The following is a 27,580-nucleotide window of genomic DNA, read 5'->3' on the forward strand; positions in this document are numbered from 1 at the left end:
CTATACTCAGCGGTTAACTGGCTTTATCAATAAAATCTAAGGATGATTCCAAAGTAAACATATACTGGATATGATCATGTCCTTCTGAAGAGATTTCACTCTTTGAATTTCTTATTCTAGAAGGCCTTACAATATTATCTCACTCTTCCCGTTATTGATGAAGCCTTCTTCTGAACTGTGCTGTTCATTATCAGCCACTATTCGGTGCACCCCTTTCTACTTCCTCACCCACCCCATCTAGAAGCCTGCTGTTTGTCTGTTCTTGTTCACTGAACACTGGGTTTAAGACAGATTTCAGAAATGTAATGGCTATACTAACTTAGAATTAACCAGGTTGGTTAAAATGTAGTCTTACTGTATTCAGTTTCCCATGGTTCTTAAACACCTTTCGGCTTACTCCTGAATAACAGTATGATTCATGAGCATCTGTGGAATGTGTCCACTAGGAAAAATAAATGTTCCTGATCCTCTTCCAGCCGACGCTCTATACCTCAGCCACCCCATTCATACTGCTTGCGAACTAGAGAGGTTGCCCGGGGAGGTCTATGTAGGTAGGCATTTGAAGTTTCCAATGTTTAATCCTCCTCTTCACTTTCCTCAAGTACAGAATGTTCATGTTCCTCATTGTAACGAGGCATATATACGTCAACGTGTTATTCCTTCCCATGAGTACTAAGTAAGGAGAGTGCGCTTACATCTGGTTTTTCGGCAGTGTCTTGTTCAGGCTCCTGTCTATCTCTTTGAGCTTAATGTTTCACTTAAGTGTTTATCTTATTGGACAAGAGACTGTATTTTAGCTGCAGGCTTACATTTTTAATGCCAAAAGTCTTTGACCTTTTCTCTTCCTCTGTATGAAATGTTGATGAATTCTGAGTCGTAAGTTCCTTGCTGTCCTTTCAAACTAGATTGTCCGAAGCTGTGTCATGGACTTTTCTTTTGTTTTCCTCTATCCTTACATTTTGACCGGAATTAGGTGGTGTTTTTAAAAGATGTATCCTTCCCACTGAGATTCATTATATATTTCGCTGCATGAGATCAGCTTAACGTTTGTAAAGGTTTTCACCCTACGTAGGAATTTTTGTCTAGTGCATCTTTAAGCAGTTCTAAATTCACGTGTTTTTCCATCAACCAGCAAATACCATCATTTTAGGGAGGTGTAAGTTGAAAGAGTTTCACATTTTAGCACAGTTTCTACCACATGTTTGGAGAATCTTAGACGGCTGTTGAACAAAAGGCTGTGAAATAAGCTATTTATCACAAACATATAGATCTAGGGGTATATAAACCATGTGGTAGGTAGCACTTTGGATTATGTTGAAATTCAATGGTGTTACTGTGATTTCAGACAGCAGTTTATCGATTAATTTGCTCTTGCAAATACATAGTACCTACCTTCGACACTGTCTGCATGTATGTGGTTTTGATTTTCATGGCAGCAGAAATTCTGCACAGGTCCTCGGTCCAGGTTATGATCAAGGTCTTCCTCGCCGCTACACTCAGACACCGAGGACGCCAGACACATGGGGACCATAACATGGTTTAGCTGCTTCATCTCCAAATTATCCTGTTGAAAGGATGCCACAATGGGCATAACAGGGAGGACGCTGCCAGCGAAAGTGCCATTGCTCTTCGTAAAACACCTGTGTATGGTAAAAGATAGAGAACAAAGAATCAGAGACTGAGATGTAATACACCTTTGTGGTCTTAATGAATGAATCAGAGTAAACATTCATACCAGCTACAAAAACACTTGCAGTTCAAACATCCACGCTTGCAGAACATTCAACAAACTGAGCTGCACAATAAACTCACCCAGACACAGTTACCTTAATATCAGAGGCCAGTTCAACGTTATGAAATGCATAAAATATTGGCATGTGCAAGTTAAGTAAACTCGTCAGCAGAGGAGGACAAATAAGGAAGTGTTAAAAAATTATCAACACTGAAACTAGCAGATTCAAATGGCGAGAAGACATTTCTGCAGGACAATCAGTTAGGGGATGCCAAATAAGAAAATTGACGAACAACCAATGACAGTTCCTGCCGCTTTCCGGGAATCAATATCTTAATTTAAGTCACTTCATCAGAGAAAGTCACAGCCAGAGCAGGGATCAAAATCACAATGTGGGCAAAAGACTAATGAACGTGTATTCTATTCACAAGAAACTTATTAAGAGCGACGGTTTGATAATAAACTGTGACTGAGGAAAGGGAAAACCTCAGCTCTGTAAATTGATGCCGTTTTTGCTATTATGGATGACGTATAATTAATTACACAGACTTTGGGTATCCTGACAAGTAACTGGATGTGGCATTTTGGAGGCTTTGCAGTTTATTAAAGTATTGGCGCTGCATGTTAAAAAACAGACCACGACAATAGTCAATTTGAGCTAAAACCAAGGATGTAGCCACAGTTCTTCACTAGACTGGTTTGCTCATCTGGCAACATGACAGTGAATGGCCTTTTCTCCTTGACGATGGAATGCTTGCGCAGAAATGTGTTCGAGCTGCGGAGAGTAGGCCTCTCTGATGTACTCTCCCCCTTCCATCTCAGGAAGCAAAGTTCAGAATCTGACAGCACCACTACTATCCATTATATCAACCAACAAACTGGTGTGGGGTTGTGAGCTCTAGGTTGGGAAGCGATTCGAGCACCAAAGTGACTGAGGTGATCTTTACCACAATGGCATTCCAAACACGGATCTCTTCGCCGTGGCCAAAACAGGAAGTATTATTGTTTTTTTGGTCTCCATCATGGTGGCTGGAGGAGTTAGGCACTCTACCGGTCCCAGATAAAGCTAAGAATTTAGGGTTTATCATGGACAACAACCTTTGCTTTAGAGAACAGATAAATGCTCTAACCATCTGCCTTCTAGATCTTGAGGATGATTAGGAAAATTCTTCATTTCATCCGTGAAGAGTCAAAGAAAACTGTCCATTAATAAGGTAGTCTGAGCCTGGGGAGGACTGAATGGAGGAGTTCATCGATCAGTGAAGAACGTAATGCACTTACAGCAACCCTTGGCAGAGGTGCACATTTTCCAACATGTTGCAGCTACAGCAGACACCAGCGGAGAGCGCTAACCAACCAATGGGATAGCTGAGGCCGTATGGCCTAATAGGAGTAAGACCTGCAGGACCGGGATCTATGCTTGCGTCAGACACCTCCAAATACCAGCACTTGAATATTAGTGAGGCTTTGAAAGAAGAGGGAAGTCTTTCATACAGGTTGCTTTGAGCACCATCCCAATTAAAGACAGTCTGTGAGGAAGTGAAGTGAGACTTCGGGACGTTGATGGCTAAGTCCAGCCCATGGAGGAGAACCACTGTCCACTAGAGATGTTCCTGGACCAGCGTCGCGGAGTCTGCCTGCACCAGCCCTTCGTCCCCAAGTACTGAAATACCTGGACTTCCAATTTCTAGAGCAAAACTGCCATCACGCTCGCAAATACGCATGTTGCTATTGTCAGTCCGAACAGAAAGGCAAAATGACAGTAAATGATAGTATAGTAATCCCATCCGGACCATCAAGTTCCACAGTTCTTGTCAGTCTCATGAGCAAATCACTTTCTTGTCATTATGGATTTACTGGTTAGATTTTGACAATGAATACACTCGTCCAAGGAGTGACTGCCAGGGAGATTTCACCCACAAGGTATGAGCTTTGTTTATTTTTTTTTGGGCAGCAGCATGAACGCCTCACATAAAGCAAGGGCAGGAGCTAGTTATCTTCGTAGAGTGAAAAGGAGAGAGAAAAATTCAAAACATGGATTCATAATAATTCAAGGATGAAACCATGTACTAATCAATACTGAATAGTATTTCAAATACATTTCAAGACAGAAGGGCTTCGGTACCCTGTTCTGTGGCGTGAAAAGAGTACTCTTCAGCAATGGCCTCTGTACTGCAATGTCGGAGTAAAGGAGCTCATTTGGTGCCCTAAAGAGGCAACAGTCTGGTCTACCCCTGCCGTTATACTAGGTGTGCTGTCTACACGCTTATTTTTTTTCACTTTACTTCACAAAACCAAAAACAAAGGAAAAAGGAAGAACTAGCCATTTTTCACAACTTTTGATGAAACAAGTAAATGGGTCTGTTTGAAAGAATAGAAATGTCACTGCTAGTGTTAAAGGATGCTGCATATGGTCAGATAGCCCCGTGTGTACGTGTATGATAAAACATGATTAGGAACTAGAGTTCCCTTTCCCTAACAAAACAAACGAAAATAACCTTATTTGTACAGCCTGCTGCACAAACGTAAAATGAAGAGCTGTCCCATTCTGAGCAATGCTAACCAGCCTTATTGAAATATACTAACCAGCCTTATTGAAATACGCTAAACAGCCTTATTGACATATCCTAACCAGTGCTAAAGATCGCAGTTTAGTTCCAAAACCCTAAAAATGCACACCCATTCTGGACCAGCAGTACCTGGACCCACATACGAGATGAGTACCAGTCAACGTACAGCATGCAGAGCTGAACAACTAGTATGATGTACTCATTCTGTTAAGGAGAGGACGAATTATTTTCATGGAAAGATCCTCAAAATGATAAAAAATTATAAGCATTCTATGCATTAATAGTTAATCCAATATAAATGTTTGTTAAACATTTGCTTTCTTCAGATGGATACTATTTATAAAACGCTGCACACGAATTCTAGACTATGTATCTGTATTAATAGGAAACACGGTATGGAATACTACATCAACAATCACCAAACCTCGCTTTTGTAATGTTATCTGCATTCCAGGTCGGTGATAAATTTGATTAACCATAGTCAAAAATATAGAGGCCTTGCTGGCGGTGTTGTTAGGGTGAACCATCTGCCTCGCACCTATTCAGACCATTGTCCTATACTGTCAGTCTTGGAGATGCCGGGGTATGCTAGGGTGAGACCGCCATGGCGGTTTCCTCCTTCAGCCTTGCTGGATCCTGTCTTTCGTCATGAACTGGGCGAGGAGATCGAAGCCTTCTTCCCCAGGAACAAAGGATCAGTCGACAAGGTCGAAACGGTCTGGGAAGCCTTTAAGGTGACAGTGAGGGGGTTCACGATCTCTAAGAGCTGCGGGGTACTGCGGGACATAGTGCGCACATTAACTAACCTTGAATCGGAGCTTAAGGCACTGGAGGCTGAGATGGTCGGGAATCCCTCCCCAGACCTAGCGGGGGCATTCAGGACTAAATTGTCGGCCTATGAGGAAGAAGCAGCCAGGGAATTGAAATTTCGGGGCAAATATTGGACGGCTCGGCGCTATTGTGAGGGAGACCGGCCGGGTAAGGTACTAGCGGCGCTCACGAGGCACCAACGCTTCGCTACCCATGTCCTGGAAATCTCCGACGAGGAGGGCAGGACTCACCAGGATTCTAATGGAATTCGAAATACTTTCCTACAACATTATCAGCGGCTGTACTCCTCTCAGCAGATGGGCGATGTGGAGTTCGGTGCTTTCCTGGACGACATCGCGCTTTGCTGGCTCAGCGATAGCCACAGGGCGTTCTTAGGATGCCCGCTCGAACTGGACGAGATCAGGGAGGCAATTATGTCCCTTAGCAACGGCAAAGCAGCGGGATTGGACGGTCTACCGGCCGAATTTTATAAGTGCTACATCGACATCATGGCACCTGTCCTGAAGGAGGTCTTTGAGGACTCGCTTGAGGTCGGGATACTGCCGGGCTCCATGAGGGAGGTAGCGATCACGTCGCTTTTGAAACCAGGGAAGGATCCGAAGGATACTGATGCCTATCGGCCCCTGTCGCTGCTCAACTGTGATGTGAAGATCCTCGCGAAAGTGCTCGCGACTAGGCTGTCCCTACTTATGGCTACTCTGGTGTTGCCGGATCAATCTGGCTTTGTCCCGGGGAGAGCTACTTCCCATAATTTGCGTACGCTGTTCTCCTTGATTCCCACCATCTCGCCCGACTTGCCGATCGCTGCAGTGTTTCTGGACGCCACCAAGGCGTTTGATACGGTGGAGTGGGGGTATCTGCTGGCAATTCTGGACCGGATGGGCTTCCCTCAGATCTTTATAGCCTGGGTGAAACTGCTCTACACCTTACCGGTCGCTAGGGTCGTCATCAATGGAGTACTTTCGGCACGGATGCCGATCACGAGAGGGACTAGGCAGGGATGCCCCCTGTCGCCTCTGCTGTTTGCTCTGGCAATAGAGCCGCTGGCTTGTAGAATACGTCAGTTGCACAAGGCTAGTGCCTTTAACTGTCAGCAGCGTCAGATTGGTATTTCTCTCTATGCAGATGATGTCACGCTGTATGTGCGCCACCCACAAGATCATCTTAATCCGCTCCTGAGGGAATTCGTGGCGTTCGGCGGTATATCCGGGGTACACATTAACTGGAAGAAGTCGCAATTCTTCCCCCTCACGGCATCGGTTGTCCAGTTTCCGTTGGATTACCCCCTGGAATGGTGTGGTTCTGACTTAAGGTACTTGGGCATAGAAGTGACGCTCAATAAAGACGACACAATCCGATCCAATTACGGAGTGGCTATCTCGCAGTTGGCTGATAACGTAACCCGCTGGCGGGCCCTGCCGCTCTCGATGGCAGGGAGAGCCTCCCTGATCAAGATGGTCGTCCTCCCACGGTTCCTATACCTATTCCAAAACATTCCATACTTCCCGGGGGCCTATTTTTTCAAACGGCTTAGAACTGAGCTGCTTCGCCTTTTCTGGGGTGGTAAGCAACCACGCCTTAGCTGGAAAGTCTTGACGCAGCCGTATGATAGGGGAGGATTCGATGTGCCTGACATGGAAATGTACTACCTCAGTGCTCAGGCTCAGCATTCGTATCATTGGGTTAACCCCGCTCCCTTTATGCCACAGGTCGCAGCTGAGGCCTGGATCGTACACCCGATCCCGCTTAAGGGCATGCTGATGGGACTGATTGGGGATGTAGATACGCCTGCTACCACGGTTACATGTACAGTCGATGCTTGGCGGAGAGTAACTAAACTGCTGAACGCTCCCATGCTTTATTCCCCGGCGATGCCCCTTGCATACCACCCAAAGCTTTCCCTTCTAACGGAAAACGGATTTCGGTCCATGTGCAATCGCGTACACCTTCACACGTGGGGTGACTTATTTCTGGCTGGAATGTTCCGTACCAAGGAACAGATATTCCGGACTACGCCCCCGACGCCCATGGAAGTGTTCTATTATATCAGACTCCGGCAGGGTATGCGAGACATTCTCCCCAACTTCCCGGAGGAACCAGGGACAGTATTGCCATTGCATGTCATGCTTGTGTCGGATGGCAGGCACTTGGTGTCCAAACTGTATGCCGCCTTGCGTGAGCAGCGCCCAGCGGTTCTGCCGAAAGCTCGGACTAACTGGGACGCTGACCTGCCAACCGCACTCACAGACGAGCAGTGGAATTATTGCTGCTCGATCACGGCTAGAGTCTCCTCCAGCTGTCGTCTGAAAATTATTCATTATAAGTTTGTGCAGCGATACTATTATACCCCCGTCAGGAAATTGCGGTTTCACCTGGCGGAGGATGATAGGTGCGCTAGATGCCGGGCGGCTGGCGCGGATTTCCTCCATCTGGCCTGGGAATGTGGAGCCGTACAATCGTATTGGGAGCAGGTACATGCTGCGCTCCAGATAATGATCGCTGGCACCCTACCCATGGAGCCGGTAGTGATGCTGCTAGGGTACACCAAAAATTTGCCCAAGTCAGTTCGCAAATTTGTCGACCTTGCGCTACTCCTTGCTAAGCGGAGAATAGCTTGCAGATGGGGAAGGGGGAGAGCACCAAAATTTAAGGACTGGCTTGACGACCTCACATACTGCCAGGACCAACATGGCGTTTATGCAGAACTGTTGCCTGCCAGGTGCGCTCCTCGTGACTTTTGGTCCCCCCTGCAGGTGTACTGGCTATCTCAAGCGACCCATAGCGACTCCTCTGGGGATGACGAACCGGTTCCGGGCCCGTGAGCGCGTGAGTGCTTTACATTACATTCAACATGCTACTTTACACGTGCCGGGTGGTGCTTCACACCGCCTGGATTTAGGTGAAAGGACATGTCTGGGGTACACCCACCGAACTCTTGCAGTTGGAGTACCTGGGAAATCCGGAGGACTATGTGTTGTTGCTTCAGGGAGGGGCCTCTCTTACTCTTCCTCCACTTGGGGTGGGGGTGACGGACAAACACACTGGGTATTACGCGTACACGACGCTCCAGATGACACCAGGGACGGGGGGCACTATGCACTGCTTCACACTATACTGTATCCTGATACTCCATACATTTGTCCTTAGATGAGTCCCTCAGCGAAGACGCATACGTCTGGTGTATGTATGATACACTGACACACATGATAACGCGGCCAGCTACCTGGGCGGTGCGTAGACGAGCTCGTGTTGGGGTACTCCGGTGATGCCGGCCCTACATGCCTGCCCGCCCGATTGAACTGGGAAGGACAGATGCTGCTTTCCTTACCACGTCCCGGTCTTTGAGGGGGGGGAGGGATCCTAGAATGTTGGCCTCCTGCTGCTGTACATGGAGTTATATGCCTGTGTTTTCTTTTCATTTGGGTAGTTGATACCTCTCTACTGTATGTACCACGCTTATTATTGTATTGGATTGTACATGCTATCACTGTCATGTCTATGTTCTGATCGCAACTAATAAAAATGTTTAATAAAAAAAAAAAAAAAACCATAGTCAAAAATATGAAATGTTATGAGCTAAAAAAGGGGCTTTCAATTGGCAATACAATTTAACCTCAACTATACAGGTGCCATAATAATTCATAATAATAAAAGATGTATAGTGGTATGCACACGCATATAGAACATTTGAATTGTTTGTCGAGCTGTGAAGAGAGTAATTTTCAGTGTTATTTTTGGGATATGTACGCAGATCATATGCCTTGAGAGCACAGAATTATTTTGTTTGCATCAAAATGTCTATTAAAAGCACTTCTTATTCACACATTTGTCTTCATCTCAAGAGAAGACCTCTCACAAAGCGGTAGCTTCATTGCCACTGACCTGTTGTTATTCCGGCAATTTCGACAGTTGATGCACACCGAAGGGTCAGTCTGCGGGACAGGTGAATACATCCCGCCACCCTGCGAAAACAGAAATAAAGCTTTGAAGCGGAATCCTTGCATTAATGACCCTCTTCAGAATTTGATTCCGGCCAGCCTCTAGATAAGCAATTTAAATACGGAAGCCACAGCTGTATTTAAACACAGTTAAAAGAGAAAAACAATATCACAAGATTGTCAATATCAGTAAAAACCATAGAACACAAATTTTATATAAAAATAGGCTTTGGTTCGTACAGTCTACAGTTTTCTTTAACTAAACAATCAAATCACACAATGTCCAATTTCGCGTCGGTGCATTCTTTCTGAAGCAGTCTTGAACAAGGCCGAACACGTGTGGGAATGGGTGTTTCAAACTAATAAGGGAAATCACAATTAAGTGAGAACCTTAAGGCTCAACCAATGGAGGACAGCTTCTCATTTCCACTAGCGGCATCTCACTCCGTGTATCTATTTTCACTATAAATATTTCATACATTAATTAGTTAAAGAGAGCAGGCTGTCGAGGGTGAAGAAAATGAAAATTCAGTGTTCAAATGAGTTGTTCTAAATGATGCAGGAAGGTTGGGAGGAAAGAAAAGATGAAGCATCGGTGGCTTTGCTTTCAGGATTCATTTATTAAACTTTAGAAACTCAGACTAGCCAGGATAGCAGCCAATTAAAAGCACAGCATCCCAAGAGGCAGGAGAAGGGGATTGTAAACAGAAAAATATGGAAAAGAGATGCAAAGTTTTATTCAGAGTCGGGTTGTGCGAGGTCAGCTGGATTGCAGTGCCAGAACAGAAAGGAATTCAAAGGACGGAAATTCTCTAAACAAGCCATACTGGCATTCAGAGGATGCACAGCGACAACATATGCGTTGATTGAAAAGTGATTTTAGGCCGCGTGCGTGGTGAAGGAAGTACTTTTAAGATAGTCAAAAACAAGAAAGACGAACTGAAAATATATTCCCTCCAGGGAGGGGGGTCGGCAAAACTAAGCACTTGGCTAAAAAAAGGTGGATCACCAGAAAAATCTGAAATGCTTAATTAAGACAAGTAGAGAGCGGAACCTGAGCATAAGGTGCTCTCCTCCTTGGGACTCTTGTGAGGTGATCAATCACACACGGAGTGTACCCAAGGTGACCTTAGAAGGGCCAACATTTGCACGAGGGCCCACACGGAGGGGGAGTCAGTGTGGACGGACACCTGCAGGAGAGTTGAGGAAGGCAGAAGGAAAAGATCGCGGTTAAAGGTCGAATTCAGCTCTGCCCCATCTTGCTTCACTTCTTGGCCAATCTAGGTAGGCTTTTAGCCAAAGTTAGCCAATGATTTGGGAGGGGCATAACTTTGAGAAGGCTTTGCCTTGCACCTTTCTCACCAGTGATAAATCTGATCTCCTCAACTTGTGGCATGAGGATGGCATTGAGACGTCCAGTAACACGGGCATTGCATGTGGCAAAGCACTCTGGCCTACTGATCAGTACCGGCAAACTACCTTAATTCTTGAAACCGGAGCTGCAATTATGGTGTTCAGCTATTAAGAATATGTAAACTGAAAAACACAATAGGAAGGATCAGAAAGCAAACAACACCACCATGTCTTCTTGCATCTGCTCGGACGAGGCCAAACTCATCTCGTGAACTTGCATGTGGAGATCTTGATTGTGGACTTCATGAACATTTAAAAAGGTATAATTTGTAGGCAAGCGCCTGCCACCACACTGATCAAGAAGCTCAGAACACCATGGGAGAAAGACTGCACTGATCACTTCAGAAAATGAGGTGGCACACGATACTTCAAGCACATGCTAGAAAAGAGGGCAAATGGACAACGGTGCTGCCTTTCTGTGGTGGCCCTCAGAGCTGAAATTGCTTACATGAGACCAGCCGAGGTCTCTTTTGAGAGGGCAAAGGCTCAAGTCAAAGCATGCTATCTTATTTCGTTGAAAGAATATGGCCTTGCTTACCAGAATTGGAGGTAGTAAAATGCAAAAAGGATACATGTTAAAACCGAGAAAATGTAATTCAGTGCATATGTATTCTATGACTCCTTTACATGAAACATTTTCTACTATTATGTTGGTTTTTTTTAATCAAGTTTATTGGGTTGCCTCTATTAAGTGAATCTTTAAAGAAACAGAAAGAAAAGAGAGCTCATGATAGAAACATTTCTCCTACGACCCTTCATTAATAGTTCATATTTCAAGTAATTATCACCTTTGCCATCAGTTGTGATCTCCACTGTCAAATTAAACACACTTAAAAGTGGCAAACAAATATTTTTTAGATCATACACTTAAAGAATGGTGTTCCCTGAAATAATCGTTATTAAATTACAAATGTGTACAGCACTTTGTCTACACTGTACGAACTTGGTTTATAACAAAAAAAGGTTATTACAGTATAAATGTGATTTTAACCATGTAAAACCCAGAGTAACACACTCGCAAAATCATGTATGAATACAGAAAAGTGGCCAGACAAGGAAATTGCAAACTGCATGGAAGCTCTACGTTAAGCCATGCCCAATTACATCAGCTTGTTTCACTGGATTTAGAAGGAGATGTTTACGCAGATGTGGTAATTAAACTTGACTGCCTTGGGGGAGGTGGGGGGAGTGATTTATTTTTAATTTTTTTTGGCCTTTGGCATAAAACGACGAGGATCGGTGCCCAGATTACCGCATGCAGTACTGCTGAGGCAAGCTAGGCTGGTGTTACTATGGGCAGTGTTGTTACAAACAAACGCAAAACGAGTGAGAGTGAAGCACTTTGTGGTTCGACATGAGCAAAAAAAAGTCTTAAGATGCTACAAATGGCTGCACTTAACATCATTTGCAGTTGTTCATCTCCTGGATATAACTTTTGGGTGATTTTTTGTAGACTAACACTTGAGGTCAGTAGTAAGGGGATTCTCATATGTGCACTTCTCTTACTTGAACAAGGGTGGCTCTGAAAGATTGAAAGACATGTGACCCTACAGAGCTGCCATAGAGGATGCATTGTTTCCTATGACAGCCATTCACAAAACCCTTCTCCTCATTATTAGAGGTCACCTGGGGCTGTATTACAGTAAGTGCCCTGGGGGCGCAACAGGCATTTGTGCCCTCTTTGAGCGCCCTCGGGGCACTTTGGTATTACAGAAGGGGGCGCAGACACTTGTGCTTCTCCTTCAGTAATACCGATAGTGCTGGTGCACATAAAGCACCACCGCCACCTTCAGGGGATGTTCCCTCATTTGCATAGGGGTGTGCCCTATACAAATGAGGGAATTCCTTTGCCTCTGCGCCCATGCCGTATTACAGACGCGAGCGCAGAGGCAAAGAAGCTCTCAGGGGGAGCACTCTCAGTCACTGAGAGAACCCCTCTGGAGAGGGAAAAGGGGGTCCCATAGGACCCCTAGACATCCTTTTGCAGGCGGGTACAGTCACTGACTGCACTCGCCTACAAGGGGATCTCTAATCCCCTGTAAAAGTGCAGGCGGGTGCAGCCTGCACTGTGAAAACACGGAGCGACTTCAAGCAGATGCTCTGTGTTTTCACATGAATGCGCTGCCCCAGGGGATCTTGCTAGGATCAGAGTGATCAGGTCTGAATGCTCTCACACACCCCAAGGAGTGTCATGCTTCATCATAGGGTGCTCCTCGTCAAGTCAATACTGCAATACTCAATGTTTTTTTGTGTGGAGATCTTTCTTACTTATGCCGTATGTGGAGTGCAAGTGAGGGAGAATATATGGAGTAGGGTGATACATGAGTGCATTGCAGGAAGTAGAGGGATCCAACACAAAACTTGAGTGACTGGACACCTTACGGGAGGCAGAGGTCCGTGCCTTTGCTGCAGGGAAAGTGAGCCGTGCAGTACATTGCCGACCTCCAGGTCACCAAGCTATCACCCTACACCTTACATTCTCCCTCACTTGCACTCATCATACGGCATTAGATCTCTGCAAAAGAGCCCTTACTGAGAGGCATGTTGAGTATTGCAGTGCTGACTCGACAAGGAGCGCCCTATGATGAAGCATGATACTCCCTGGGGTGTGTGAGGGCATTCAGCTCTGATCACTCAAATCCCTGCGGTATGCGTGCAATCACCTCTACTGATCGTCAGGTAATAACCCCCCCCCTCCCTCGCCTTCCCTTCCAGGAGGACTTGCACCCTCACAGTCCATTAATATTGATTTGGGAGCATGGGTGCTGGACCTATCTAAACAGCTCCATGGCTCTCCTTTGATTAGTATATCACTGTACTTCGACATCTCAAGTAACACAGTAACCTATATAGTCCAGCATCCATTTACCAAGCATCAAACTTTTTTGTTGTTGCTATTTTAATGTACATGCTTTAATGATGGAACTATTAAACTTGTGCACAGACGCCCTACCGCAATAAACTTCCAATTTAATTTGCACTAATATCATATGGTTCACAGTAATTAGACACTTACTTTAGCAATGAAAGATAATTATTTTGAAATAATGATTTGCTTTCTACCCCCCTAGAACTTTTTTATATTAACAGAGAGTGGAGCTGGTAACATTGCCCACAGTTGTCCTACACCTGCAGAAGCATACTTTGTTCCTTCTACATTAACATGCCCTCTGATATATCCTATTCTGAGCTTGTTATCATGCAAATGAAAACGCCCTACGACTGAAAAAGTATGAGCGGAATCAAATCCGTGAAGCAACTTGACTTACATTCAGCAAGTGTTGAGGCTGTTCATATTCTACGTGAGTGCCTGCCAGCGGGCTGGGGTGCCCTGGGTAATGCCCAGGTCCGCCATTTATCCTTCCATTCAGAGTCCCATTAACACCATTGGGGATCTTGTGATGAAGGTGCGGGCAGCCATTGCTGAAGTTGCCATTGCTGATGTAGTTTCCGTGAATGCTGCCATTAATGCGGCTGGTCCCAGGCAGCGTGGTGTACTCTACCATCTGTCCGTTCATGTCGGCGTCCTGGTAGACGTATCCCGGAGGGTCATACTCTGCAAGGACAGAAAGTGGTACCGGTCATTTGCGTTGATGATTAGAGAAGCGATTGTACATTGCAAGATACAAAAGTGACAGCCTGATAAATCAGAGAGTTGGGGCAGAGCACAATACATACTCTTCGCTTTCAGTTCTATGGACCTCAGTAGAACCGGAACTATGGATAATGCAACATGTTGTTAATTGAGGGGACTATTAAAATGTCAAGAGTTGGAAAATGGACATATTTAGCAAGCTGTATTTTTTGGACAGTGCAAAATATGAAAAAATAAATGTGTAGCAAACGATATTGTAAAAGATTCTACTGGATTATGAAAAAAAGAAAGGGCAATTTTAGAAATTCTTTGTGATAAAACTTTACTGTGGATGGTCATTCTGATTTATAATGGTGTGCACTAAGCTTTATTTTCTTTGAACGCTGCAAGATTCCACATCAAGGGAGGCTGGCAATGTTTATGACCAGTGGGAATAATTTTAAACTGCAATATAAAACGTGGACACAGATAAACGAGGTCTCCGTGCTGAATTGCTAGCAGAGATAGTAGTAGGTTTGTATTTGTAAGTAAAGCTGCCAGATCACTCCATGATAGCAGGACGCCATACTTCCAGTCCTGGACAAAGGCCAAGAGACTGGAGGGGTTACCAAAGATATACGGCTGTAAAAAAATACTTTAAACATTTTTTGACGCAACATTTTACAGACAAGTCAAGAGAAAAATATTGTGGCTCTAGAAAGAGTTCTATAAGAAAGAATACTGTGGTTATTCCATTTTTTATAACAAATTATTTGAATATATGGCTTAGTGTGCATTATTGAACACGATGCTATGTCATCTTAAAACTACACTAACTTAAAAACAGGAGGAAAAAAAGGAGAGCAACCGGGGCATAGAAGCTGCAAAGCTGTGCTGGACAAAAAACGCATCATTGCCTTGAAGTCAACAGATCTGACAGTTGTTCGCCACACAAAAAGGTGCTCTTCACTATGACAGGGAGTTGATGAAGGTGCTGAGTCAAGATTTTCTCAACTCAATGGGTGCCAGAGACTTAGGTAGTGTGGATAGTCCAAACTTAAAACACGCACTGGTAAAGGTAATGGGTCTGGCTCTTATTGCCAGTCATTTGGCAGAGGCAATGCTTGTTCTGTTGTGTGTGAACGTTTTTGCAAAACTTTATTTTTGGGGAAGTTACTATAGTAGTCCCTCGCACTGAAGGTAACTACTTTGTGCATGAGTTTCACTCCTTATGAAAGGGCAGAATACAGTCACTCAAAGCGAAGTTAGCTAATGACTGCAGTGGCTTGCTGTAAACCCAGTAATATATTACACATCTTATTTTAGTCAAATCAAAAGGTCTTGGCTAACACCAGATCTAAACATGGGGAAAGCCAAACCAAATATATAATATTGAGAAAAAAAATAACATTTTATAAAATAATAATAAATCAATTAATGGATGAGACAAATCAAGGCCTCAAAATATCTGATCTAGAACTCTTTCCGGTCAAAGACATGGGCTGAGGGGGCTTCAGTGAGGCTCGGTGTTCCATACAGTAATTAAAGCAATTTGCTTCAAATTTGTTCATGTTTGCTGTCCAATAGCTTACAGAGGTGTGGATCAAAACGGTATGATTCATTAATTTAACTCGGTATCTACCCCCATTGGTGAAAGATCTTCACAACCTCTATGGAGGCAGTCTTTAGATGAACCTATTTGACCTCTTTAGGAAGGGTTTGGGGATGTGTACTGTTTTGAAGTGCCAACCTCGAGTGTTCATCTTAAGTCAAAGAGGATTCTATCCACACAGACGCGGAGGATATCCACGTGGTAAATTCACATGCAGCTAAATTAATTTCCATTACAATCAATTGTTAGCGTGGAAGTCTTCCCTTTGCCACCACAGCTTTTATTATCTAAGAAAATCATATGGCATATTCACAACAGAATAAAGGACGGTGCGAAAATAACAATCGCTTACTCTGCATCATGTTTTGTTGACGGTTCTTCCACAAACACATGGCAATGAAAACGATGAGAATAAGGACCATTACACCCAGGACACAACCCACAATCAAGTACAGCATGTCGCTGCTTCTTGCAATGGCATTCGAAGTATCCACAGGTCTTCCACCCCCAGAGGTGGGTGGGGTACTCTGGTCCTCCACTGGATATTCGGATGACCCATGGACACGCTTTGCTGAAGGAAAATAGAAACAAGAGGCACTTATAATCCAGAAGCAAAAAAATATCAGCTACACACTCGTGATTTTGTAATATTTGCAGGAGATACATTAGCAAAAGAAGTGGAACTTAAAGTGGTAGCAAAAGTGTTAGTGTTGTCATCAGCGATAGTGGATGGAAATACAGTGTTTTTTTCTGTGCCCCTTGGGTCAGTTTCTAAAATGTTATGTCATTAGCCGAGTTGGGGCGAATACAACGGACATGTGCTTACTAGAAATGAACCAATATAGATACATTGGCTGAGATCTAGAATGCATTGTTGGGGTGGTATATATACACAGGTCAAGTATTTCCATGGACTGGTAGATTGAGATGTGTAGATACATAGAACAAACTTGATTAAATCGTAGGTTCGCGATGTAACAGTTGTGAAGGTTTACGAAGTACAAGTAATGCATTTGGAGATGTTGGCTCTGTAGAGAAAGGAGAATGCGCTTGTGTGATTTGGGTGAGAGGGTGGAGTAGCAAAGAGCCATGCTGCCTGAAGCAATATTTTTTTGCATGTCTCTGACAATCTTTGGCTTGCCCGAGAATGTCTCATTCATTGGCACTTATCTGCCTTAATGATCAGAGGAGGGAATCACACTCTGAATCAGGAGTCCTACCTTTGGTCTCGCACATCATGACATTGCTGTAGTCGCTTTCACCGCCTTCATTGTAACACTTCATTTTGATATCATAGGAGGTTTCTGGTTGCAGGTGACTGAGTAAATGCCTCTGTTTGGTGCCTGGATCGAAAAGGGATGAGACAAGGTAAATGCAAAAACAATGGCAGTGTCAGTATACCTCATGCTATTAGCAGCTGGCGGCCACCTAGCAAATTACAACACTGAAATTTAAGCCAGGGAGCTGAGAAAGCTGGCACAAGTAGAACATCTGTTAGCATGACGTGGGATTCAATCACGTTTTGCAACATTAGTTCAACATGTGAATCCTCAAAGTTTCCAAAAATGTAACCTTCACATTGTGCGCTGCTGTAAGCCCAGTGAATACCTTTTACTCAATTCTCAAAATTATGCCTTTGCGTGTAAAATAACGCCCATGTTGTGATTCAAGAACCAGAAATTAAAACCAAGAATTTGTTTTGCGAGGTTTTAACTTTTTTTTAAATTAATTATACAATTCCATTCATAGCCCTATATTCACGATGTAAAACAGACATAAATAAAAAAAAAACAATTACTTAAAATAGACATCCAGTTACGGAAAAAGTTCTTTTGATTGATTATGTCAGTTTCGATGTTTAGACATATTCAGTCACCGAATGGCCACTTTACTATTCAAAACAAGCACAAGGCAAGGTGCACAACAGAACGACATTAATCTTCAAATAAATGTGCAGAAGTGCCTCATAGGAGCATACGGGTTTCAAGGTGGACGGAACACCAAAACAATGGTTTAAAATCTATTTAAGGACTTTCACTGGAACATATTGCAGACGTTTTCCTGGTGAATGCACAATAATGCCGTCCAGGAGAAACCTATCCTTCCAGTGCATTTAATGATGTCACACCTCGGGGTCTCGAATCCAGATCATTTATTTACCTGGCTAGGAGAGGTTTCATTTCTGAGATAATGGGACTGTAGTTCCCCACTCTTGCTGTCGGTCTCTGGAGAACGAATCCAAATCGAACCGGCGTCCCTAATGGAATGATTTTGTTGTGGCTGGCTGCTGGCCAGAACTCCTCGAGCAAACTCGTTCAGGAGAGCGAAGCGTGGGACCATAAATCAACCTCTTCGTTCTTCGACATTCACGACTTTGAAGCATTTTTATAAACCGGGTCCTTTCTTAAGCAGTCTTCAATGAATGAACACTTCGAGAATCCCATAAAATACCACAGTCTAAGGAAAGCATGACTAAACTTACAAATTAAGTGAACAGAAAAGCACTAGAGACATAAAACAGGTGGCTTTATACAGTCACAGGCAGAGTGGAGGAGGTCTTCTTCTATACAGTCTCCGGCAATGGAGTGCAGAATTATTGAGTTCAAATCCCAGCTTCCCAAAGAATATCTTTGGTAACAGTCTGAAGTTTTCAGTGGAATACACTTAGTTTTTAGTGTTTTGAAACTACCTGAACAACACAAAAAGCAACACAAAAAGATTCAGCGGTTAAGGCACAGAAAATTCTGGATTGAGGGAATCCTTGAGTGGTAGGAGAAGGATCACACTAATTTATAAATATGGAATCCTCGTCCCAGATCTGAATGTCATTGGAAGGAAATGCTTTCAGTTCCTTTTGAAGTGGATCATGAAATAAAAGCAAAGCCATAATACAAACACCAAAGTATACACCTGCCAAAATACCCTAAAGACTAAAATAAGAGACATTATCATATCAAGTTACACAAGGAGCGTTCATCTTTTATTAGGGTAGCAGGATCCATGCCAAATTTTCAGGATAGCCACTAAGCAAGTAATGAGTTCTATTTGGATGCATTCTATGTAAATTTACGTAACTTGGATAGCCTTAACATCTGGCACGGACCAACCTGCCCAACCACAGAGTTACCTTATCTGTAACCACTGTCACCAGAAAACCGATTAAAGCTGCAGAGCATACAAAATGCAATCTCAACACAAGTATCTCTTCAGCTCAATGCCGTGGATGGAAATGCCTCTACATTCAACTCGTGCACACTCTATACCCTCCCAAATAGTTGAGATCCATCCATTTACCCAACGTTTGCAGTTAAAACCTTTACCATGTCCCCCTCTGGTATCACCAATGTTTAGTGAGTGCAGTGAAGCAGCCTGGCGTGCCTGAGACTGTGCAACAGAAACAATAGCACAGTATATAGAAATAACAAATATCGGAAAGGCAAAGGAATCCTAGAACACAAGAGACACGTCTGTTAGGATGCAACAAACTTTACTGCAGGTTAGGCAATTTAAAATGCCATAACCAGATTGCGTGATTGGAAATTGATGACACCATTTGACACGACCCTTTGGCTTAAGAAAGACAATTCTGAGCAGGGGCAGCCAGGAAGAGAAAGCGTAAAGGGGACGGGATGGAATCTTCAACAAAATGGAACCAACGACAGAATGGGAGGCGGTAGGACGTCCTAAAGGCATTGGAGGTGGGTCGTCAAAAGGGTACGGTTTGCTAAATTAAGCGTGAGGTTGGGTGCTACCTGGGGCAAACTGCCGGAATAGACTTCCTGCTCCAAACCCTTTCCCCATATGCTAATGGCTCACGGTAGAATAGGACATTCCCCAATCTTACAATAATTAGAAGCGGTGTCTTACATTATGTGCCCAGATGCATATTTGCAGCCAGACATCAATTACAAGGGGCTTGTAAGATGCAGCCGTTTTAAAGCTGTTATTAGGGCTAAGAGCAGTGAATTAAGGGCCAGATGTATGAAGAATTTTACTGCTCTCAATCGGGTCATTTCCGACCAGTAAAATGCCTTTTGGCATGTACAAAAGGCAAAATACGACTCAGTAACTTGTTAACAAATCGCATTTAGCTTTTGCAATTCGATATTAGGAAGGGCCGTGTTGAGAGCATCCCTTCCTAATACCGAATAGCATTGGTATGTAGGAATAGCACTGGTATGTAGGAATAGCACTGATACGTAGGATGTTTTGCAACAAGTTATTGGGTGGCAAAACATTTGCAGTTACCACCAACTTCAAGCTGGTGGTAACCAATTCGCAAACGGGAAGGGGTCACCGAGGGACTCCTTGCCCTTTGTGATTGTGGGTGATTTTTTTTAAAGAGCAGGCAGTGGTCCTATCGATCACTGCTTAGTCTTAAAAATGAAAAGAAAACTTTTAATTTTATTTTTGCAATACAGCCCATTTTCCTATAAGGAATACGGGTTGCATTACAAAAAAATATTGCAATCACAGGAATGTTGGTCTGCTGACCCCAGCAGGCCACCATCCCTGTGATTGTATCCACTCCCAATGGGTCGCAAATTGCGACCTGCCTCATTCATTTTGATTAAGCAGGACCCACTGGGAATCTCTAAATGTGTCTGAGACACATTATTACATTTGATTTTGCGAGTCGCAAAAACTCACAGTTAGAAACTAGCAAAATCAAATGGTCATACATCTGGCCATAAAAGAGCTTCTCACAGAGGAGCTCTGAACTGGCTTGCTCAGTAAACACACTAATTCATTCATTTCTACTTTTTATTATTTAGCAGATATCCAACTCTACGCTTCTCTCTGCCAAACAACAGCATTTCTTGGATTGAAATGATAAATTACAGTGCTGCATACCCAAGCCATTTCCGCCTGCTAGTTGTGAACACTTGCTACGATAAGAATGCCTACAGCCACCATCGCTTTGGAGCCCTTGCTTCAGATGGACCTGTTAGGTAGCATACATCTAGCTTAATCCTATTGTGGCTGGCTGATATGCTCAATATGGAGAAAGTTACTCACCGGTAACATATGTAGTTTAGATGTTTTCGTGAGCCAACTCAAGAAATGTATATGATTTTGAACTAGCCAGTATGTGGATGTTCTTCTGACAAACCACCTATTAAAACCCTTAAATGGCTCCCCATTGAAGGTAGATCCATTTACAAAACGGCCTGCATTACACACAAAATTCTCCATCAGAATACACCGACCTACTTCGCTAGCAAACTCACTAAAGCCGGTTGCTCCCGCTCCTTGAGAAGTTCTAACACCCTCCTTCTTATCCCCCCCTTCAAAAAAAGAAAACCACCCAGTCCAGATCCTTTTCTGGCAACGCTCCTTGCATTTGGAATGCCCTTCCAACTGACCTTCGCTGCAACCCTTCCTACTCTTGCTTCAAAAAAGAACTCAAACTACATCTCCTTAATAAATACTGGGGACCCTAATCCATATCTGTTCTCTTCCACTGGCTACATCTGTCCGACCCTAGATGCATTCACCTTCCCTTGTTTTTAGCCTTACTCGCCCTTTCTCCTCGTCACTTCCCCCTCCCTGTTTACCGCCTTCACTCCTCCTTGCTCCCCCCTTCCCTTGTCCACCCTCAGCCTGCATCCCCTTCAACCCCCTCCCATTTCTACCCCTCCAGCTTCTCTTCCTTACCAACCTAACGGACCACTAACCTTCCTATCCTGACCCTGCAATTTTCCGCTTTTTTTCAATTTGTGCCTTTTGATATGTTTGATTTATCACATCTTACACATTTTGTTGTGCTTATTTCCCATATTTATCTTTTTGAAATCTGTCAGACGGAGACTTTTATGTTGTTTATTTACATTGATGCTATGTATGTCCCCTGTTTTATTGACCTTTCTTGTCTCTAAAATTGTAAAGCGCTCTGATACCTCCGGGTCCAGCCAGCGCTATATAAAACCTCTAAAATAAATAAATAAATAAATAAATGGTTAGTGTTTGGTCAACTGACCATAAGAGGTGTCCTACCTTCCACTTCATCTCGCTTGTAGTCGCCATCATTGTCACTATCTGTCGGCCGGTAGTATATGTAGAGACCTTGGATGGGGGTGTTATTGTTTGAATGAATGTACTAAAAGAAAAATGATACAAATTACAACATTAGCACAGTCTCCTGCATTGTTGCAGTGCAACAAGACATATCATTTCTGAGGGTTTACTAATAAAACTTATATCGGATTGATTTGACTAACTGAATATCTTACAGTAAACTAGCTGCCTAATTGAAGGATACACCGAAATACTTAAACTATATAAATAGTTCAATTAAACCACTAGCACTCTGTCTGGAATGCTGAGCCACATAGCAATTAGTGCTCATTTGGTAAACATTCTAATACAGTGACATCATGAATCAGGTAGGAACAGTAGCTGCCAATAGAGTATCAGAATAGAGGGGCAGAGTGTGACATCAAGATTTCCCAAACTGCTTTTGGGAGTGAATAACTTAATTGCATTTTTCTCTCGATGTAAACCTCTGGCTCAGTCTTGCAAAACCAGAGATGGCAACCAACACCAGTTAATGGTCTGAATAAAGGACAATCGTGCTTAATTCACATAATAGAGAAGTCTAAAAAGAACTAGAAAATTGGAATATTGGAATGTTGAGTGCTCCATTGAAGGCAATGGAATGCTCCGGGAGGCAGAGGCCCTGAGCATCAACATTCCAATGTTTGTTCACAGCTGTTGCTGTAAACAAAGGCCTCACAGACCCCGAGGGGATTTCAAGCCACACAGGCTCTGTGAGGCTTTTGTTTTACAAATTATAACATACTGCCTCTAGTGGTGGAATGATCGAATAGCCTTAGAGCCCTCCGTAGTGGGCTCAAACCGGCCATTATAGGCCCACTCCCTTGTTAAAGGCTGCTGGGGCAGGCCCTTAATGGCCAGTAGAGCCCGCTACGGCAGGGTCTAAGGCTATTTTAGAACACTGGAATGTTGGAAGCCCCATTGAAGACAATTAAACGGCTCAGGGTTTATAAGGGCTGGAACAAGCCTTCTGCTCCAACCGTTCAATGTTTGTCTCTCTGTTTCTCCCTCAGTTCTAAAACCATTATAGGTCTCCTGCCTTGCGCTATACAGGTAGTTAAAGGCCCTTTTATTCGTTATAGGACATCACCTGTGGCTCCGGCCTACAACTCGGACTACCTGAATGTTGCACATAAGGTATTGCTGTAGGCACGTGTATGGGTATAAAGACTTAAAATCAGAGACCTCACTTGACACAAGTGAAAGCCTGCAATAGATCCTGAGCTGAAAGAGTTCAAGTAAGTTCAAAGTATCAAAGTCCCAATATTTCAGGTGCTCTTCATTTTATTCTTCATAAAAAAAAATTTCTTTCATTCAAATGATAGGATCCAATCTTCACACATTAGGAAGAGAAACAACCGCTGCCAACACGTGTTTCGTCTAGGTCGTTAAGACCACTAGACTTCGTCAGGGCTGTAAATATAATATTACAATAAACATAATCACAATCACATTCCACTAAAGAGACACTGTTATAAGAAAAAAGAAACTTATCCTATTTACAGTTATATATAACAAAGTGGCAACCGTTCAAAAAAACCGGTGACTGAGTTGTTATAACATTAGCACACACAGTTTAGAGTGGTTTGCACTAAGACGTCATCCAAAATGAAGATGATACATTGTGATATACGAACAATAAAGTAATAAAACCACCAAGACACCAGTAAGTGATAGTTCGATTACTGCACATTTGAGATGCTAACCAAAATGTGAAGAGAAAGAACAGTCAAAGAAGATGGTAACCACCAAAAAGAAACCCAAAATCAGGATTGTATCTAAAAGGATAGATGGATTGCTTTTAATGTAACTGTTATTAGGAGACATAGGCAGGCTGGATAACTGAGCTTGTGTGTGCTCACGTTGTTCTATGTTTGTTATAGATCTATAGCTAGAACAATACGCCCACGCTTACCTATTGGAACTTTTGCAGTAGACAATTTTGGTGAGCATTTATTTGACCTTTTTACCGCATGTTGGTTGGCATGCACCTATTGGCTCACAGATAGGTTTTTTACTGACTTGGGTGTGAATTGGGTCTATCCTTTTAGATACAATCCTGATTTTGGGTTTCTTTTTGGTGGTTACCATCTTCTTTGACTGTTCTTTCTCTTCACATTTTGGTTAGCATCTCAAATGTGCAGTAATCGAACTATCACTTACTGGTGTCTTGGTGGTTTTATTACTTTATTGTTCGTATATCACAATGTATCATCTTCATTTTGGATGACGTCTTAGTGCAAACCACTCTAAACTGTGTGTGCTAATGTTATAACAACTCAGTCACCGGTTTTTTTGAACGGTTGCCACTTTGTTATATATAACTGTAAATAGGATAAGTTTCTTTTTTCTTATAACAGTGTCTCTTTAGTGGAATGTGATTGTGATTATGTTTATTGTAATATTATATTTACAGCCCTGACGAAGTCTAGTGGTCTTAACGACCTAGACGAAACACGTGTTGGCAGCGGTTGTTTCTCTTCCTAATGTGTGAAGATTGGATCCTATCATTTGAATGAAAGAACATTTTTTTTATGAAGAATAAAATGAAGAGCACCTGAAATATTGGGACTTTGATACTTTGAACTTACTTGAACTCTTTCAGCTCAGGATCTATTGCATGTTTGTGTCGATTAACTGTGGCCCCTTGGTGTCGCAGGCTTTGACTCTGGAGGGGTAACCAGAATCTGATCCTTTGAGCTTATCAAATATTGTGACTGTACTTATATTCTCTCTTCCCAGCGCAAATTATCCTCTCTCACCCTTTTCTGTTGCTGTCACAAGTGAAAGCCAACTGCATGGCCATAATTGTCTGATAATTAGGCAGAAGTCAACTAGATTGTCTAAGAACTGCAATTTCGGTTCTAACGATACCCCAAACAAATTAAGAGGATATCAAACTCGTACTGTGACTCAAAGAGGTCTTTCATTCAGTCTCATTTCTTCTCTTTTTGCGACAACCACCTGAGCTCTGCCAACTATAAGCTGCGGCAGGATTCAGTGGAAGGCAGCAAATAGATAAAAAAAAATACTAACTGAAGCAAAAAAAAAAATAAGGTAACCGGAGCACGGGGGAAAAGGCTTCACTTACAGTCCACTTCAGCATGATCTCGGTGTCTGACACTGCTTCAGTGTGGTCTATGTGAGGCACTATGAGCAGACGGTTAGTGAAGCGCTTTTCAACGACCTGGTATGTTCGAGAGGGAGCACTGCGCACACTTTCTCCGTTATAATTCATGGCAATAACTCGAAAACGGTATACAGCGCCTAGTGAAAAACAAAGAGCATTCTGTTGGTTTAAGGAAAAAATGACTGCAATTATCATTAACTTCTTGACCACAACCAAAACTCATTTAAAGAAACAATGAAGAACACAGAGGCATATACCACCCACTTTAAGGCACAGTGTACAATTCCACCCTAGCTGAGTTATCAACAATTATTTCCCTTACTTTAATATGTACTCAATCATAGAAAAAGCTTATTGCTTATCCAGGAAGGCCAGACCCAGAATTTCACAATATCCAATGCAATAGTTTCATTCAGAACCATTGTACTCATATTTATACTTCACAGAAGCGACAATCCTCCATAGATTCCTGGACCCACGTTGGTTATTCTTTGGTCAGATTAACAGAAAACATAGGAAGAGCGTGTACACACATTTTTTTAAAGAACCTTGCTCTCGTTATAAGTATTGTCTCCGTTTGTTCCATTCAATGTGAGCATTTGCACAGAAGGTTCATTTGTCACTTCATCAGGCAACAGCTGTTGAACTGCCCGCTTCCCTACACACTGGAGTACCCAGACTGGGAAAGGAACTAAGCACACACATTTGTCCAACAGGCTCTTCCCCTCATTTTAGCCACAACACTTGGGATACGGAGACGACCTGCTTCAAGCCTGTGGTAACCTTTGCCAAGGCACCTGAAGGCGGATCCGCATCACGTGTATCCTGAGAGATGAAAGCACTGGAGCTCAGGAATACCGAGGGATAATTTAATGTGCACAAGGACAGGTACCTGGCTCCAGGTTGGAAACTTCAACAGACAGCTTGGAAGGAGGGATGTTGTCTGCAGCAATCTGCCAGTTTTTGCTTGTTCGCTTGTATTCCACTTTGAAGGCTGTGATAGGGGATCCACCGTTGGCTCTAGGGATCCACGTGACGTACACAGAGGTCTCTGATGCAGTTGAGATAGTGGGTCGATCTGGTGCTTCTGGAACTAAACAAAGAAATAAATGGTGTCACAAGGAACGCACAATAAATGTTCAATCTTACGCAGCGGCCTAGGCACATCTTTCCATCTTAATAAAAGAACATATTTCACTGCCCAACCCAAGCAGTTAAATGTAAGGAAATCACAATCAACTACAAAAAGTAACAAGTATCCTAACTAAGTTCTGACTTATAACAGAAATCGATCAAACACTTCCATCTTTTATTGTTGACTTTCACTTCATCATTTACACCACTAACCTCTGAAATGCCCGTGCTTTACCAAAGCAACAGACCTTCCCCATTTATCGATCCAGGTTCTGAAATAACATAGGAGTATGAATCGAGGCTGTCTCAATTATGTTCCAATTTGGGCTGAAGATACCACTAAGAAACACTACATCATGATACAATAGCAGTCCACTTCCACTTTCAGAATCCATCTTCCCCTCCAATCACTCATCAACCGTATAGCTCCCTTTGGCCGTGCCCAGCCCTCCAGTGCCTTTTAGCTAGGTTTGTGCAATATAAATAACACATACACACATTCACTGTGTATATGCATAGGCACATTGAAGCCATCAACAATTGGATGGAAGATATCTCAATCACTCTACAGCCCTCTACAGTCCCCAAAGTGGTTACTCAAGTGTGTTGCCGCCAAAACTACAGCTTAAACATAGCAGAAAGTAAACTAGGACGCAGTGTAAACAATTTGCTTAAAAGAAAAAACATAGAACTAGCACTAAAATGCACAGCAGAGGTGAAAAAAATTAATCTGCTGATTGTTTGAGAATGGCACGTAAATGTATTGATTAAGGGCATTAATCAGGTGCCAACCACCTTGGTGAAGAATGTAACAAATCAGTCTGACCTCCAGTAAAGACTACGAAAACTTTACTGCTTCTCAACAATATTTAGGAGCCCAGTGAGCTCAAATATTTCAAGTTAACAGGGGTTCGCCCAGTTCAATGATCTAAAAATCAAGACCTTGCTTTCATTGTGTACGCATTATGTAGGGCACAGATGGTTGTCCAAGAGGCAGACGGCTCTCCGCGTTAGGCCACACCTATTGGGTAACAATGTGCTTATGACCAGTTTCATTAATTTATTTGTGAGGGACAACCAGAGTCACTTCTTTACTGCCACTAAAAACCAAGCGGTTTGCAAGTCTGTTTAAAAACATGCAGCACACTGGAGCGATACTTACAGAACTCACTTGGCGTTATAGACAGCAATAGGGAACAGAGAGAGTAAAAGAGAAGGAGGGTTAGTAAGTTTGACATCAAACAATGTTTGGTGAGGCAACCATGTTTTATTTAAATAAAATGAGGCGAACTGTTAAGAAAGGAAGCCTTTTTGCAGAACCAGACTGACGGGACGACTAGACTCCCTTGCAATAATGCATCGAAAATGTTTCAAGCATACAACGTTATTTACAAGCTTTTAGATCCCTACAAAGACGACAGATGACATTGAAGAAAACCGCAAACACAATACAACCACAAAGCAAACAGATTTGTTTTTGTGTTACATGCTCAACCTAAAAACAAATGTAGAGGGATGTGCACATCATATTTAGACAACTTGGTAAATACACTTCAAAGAAAGGAGATGAATGAACAAGCATCACAATG

The 27,580-nt window shown here is 43.0% G+C and overlaps 1 protein-coding gene across 2 annotated transcripts in view; it reads right to left on the minus strand.

Annotated features, from left to right (window-relative positions):
- Nucleotides 1-27,580, minus strand: part of CDON (cell adhesion associated, oncogene regulated) — a 152,366-nt gene that overhangs the window by 12,864 nt on the left and 111,922 nt on the right. For both annotated transcript variants that reach the window (XM_078682327.1, XM_078682328.1), the window contains exons 12-19: nucleotides 25,750-25,950; nucleotides 24,819-24,994; nucleotides 21,668-21,770; nucleotides 16,891-17,013; nucleotides 16,023-16,241; nucleotides 13,754-14,040; nucleotides 9,016-9,095; nucleotides 1,393-1,640 (exon numbers count right to left, since the gene is read on the minus strand). In XM_078682327.1, coding sequence (XP_078538453.1) covers nucleotides 1,393-1,640; nucleotides 9,016-9,095; nucleotides 13,754-14,040; nucleotides 16,023-16,241; nucleotides 16,891-17,013; nucleotides 21,668-21,770; nucleotides 24,819-24,994; nucleotides 25,750-25,950 — 1,437 coding nt within the window. The remainder of the gene's footprint in view (nucleotides 1-1,392; nucleotides 1,641-9,015; nucleotides 9,096-13,753; nucleotides 14,041-16,022; nucleotides 16,242-16,890; nucleotides 17,014-21,667; nucleotides 21,771-24,818; nucleotides 24,995-25,749; nucleotides 25,951-27,580) is intronic.

Source organism: Lissotriton helveticus, chromosome 3_1 (genome assembly GCF_964261635.1).
Source record: "Lissotriton helveticus chromosome 3_1, aLisHel1.1, whole genome shotgun sequence".
In the NCBI taxonomy this organism is placed as follows: Eukaryota; Metazoa; Chordata; class Amphibia; order Caudata; family Salamandridae; genus Lissotriton; species Lissotriton helveticus.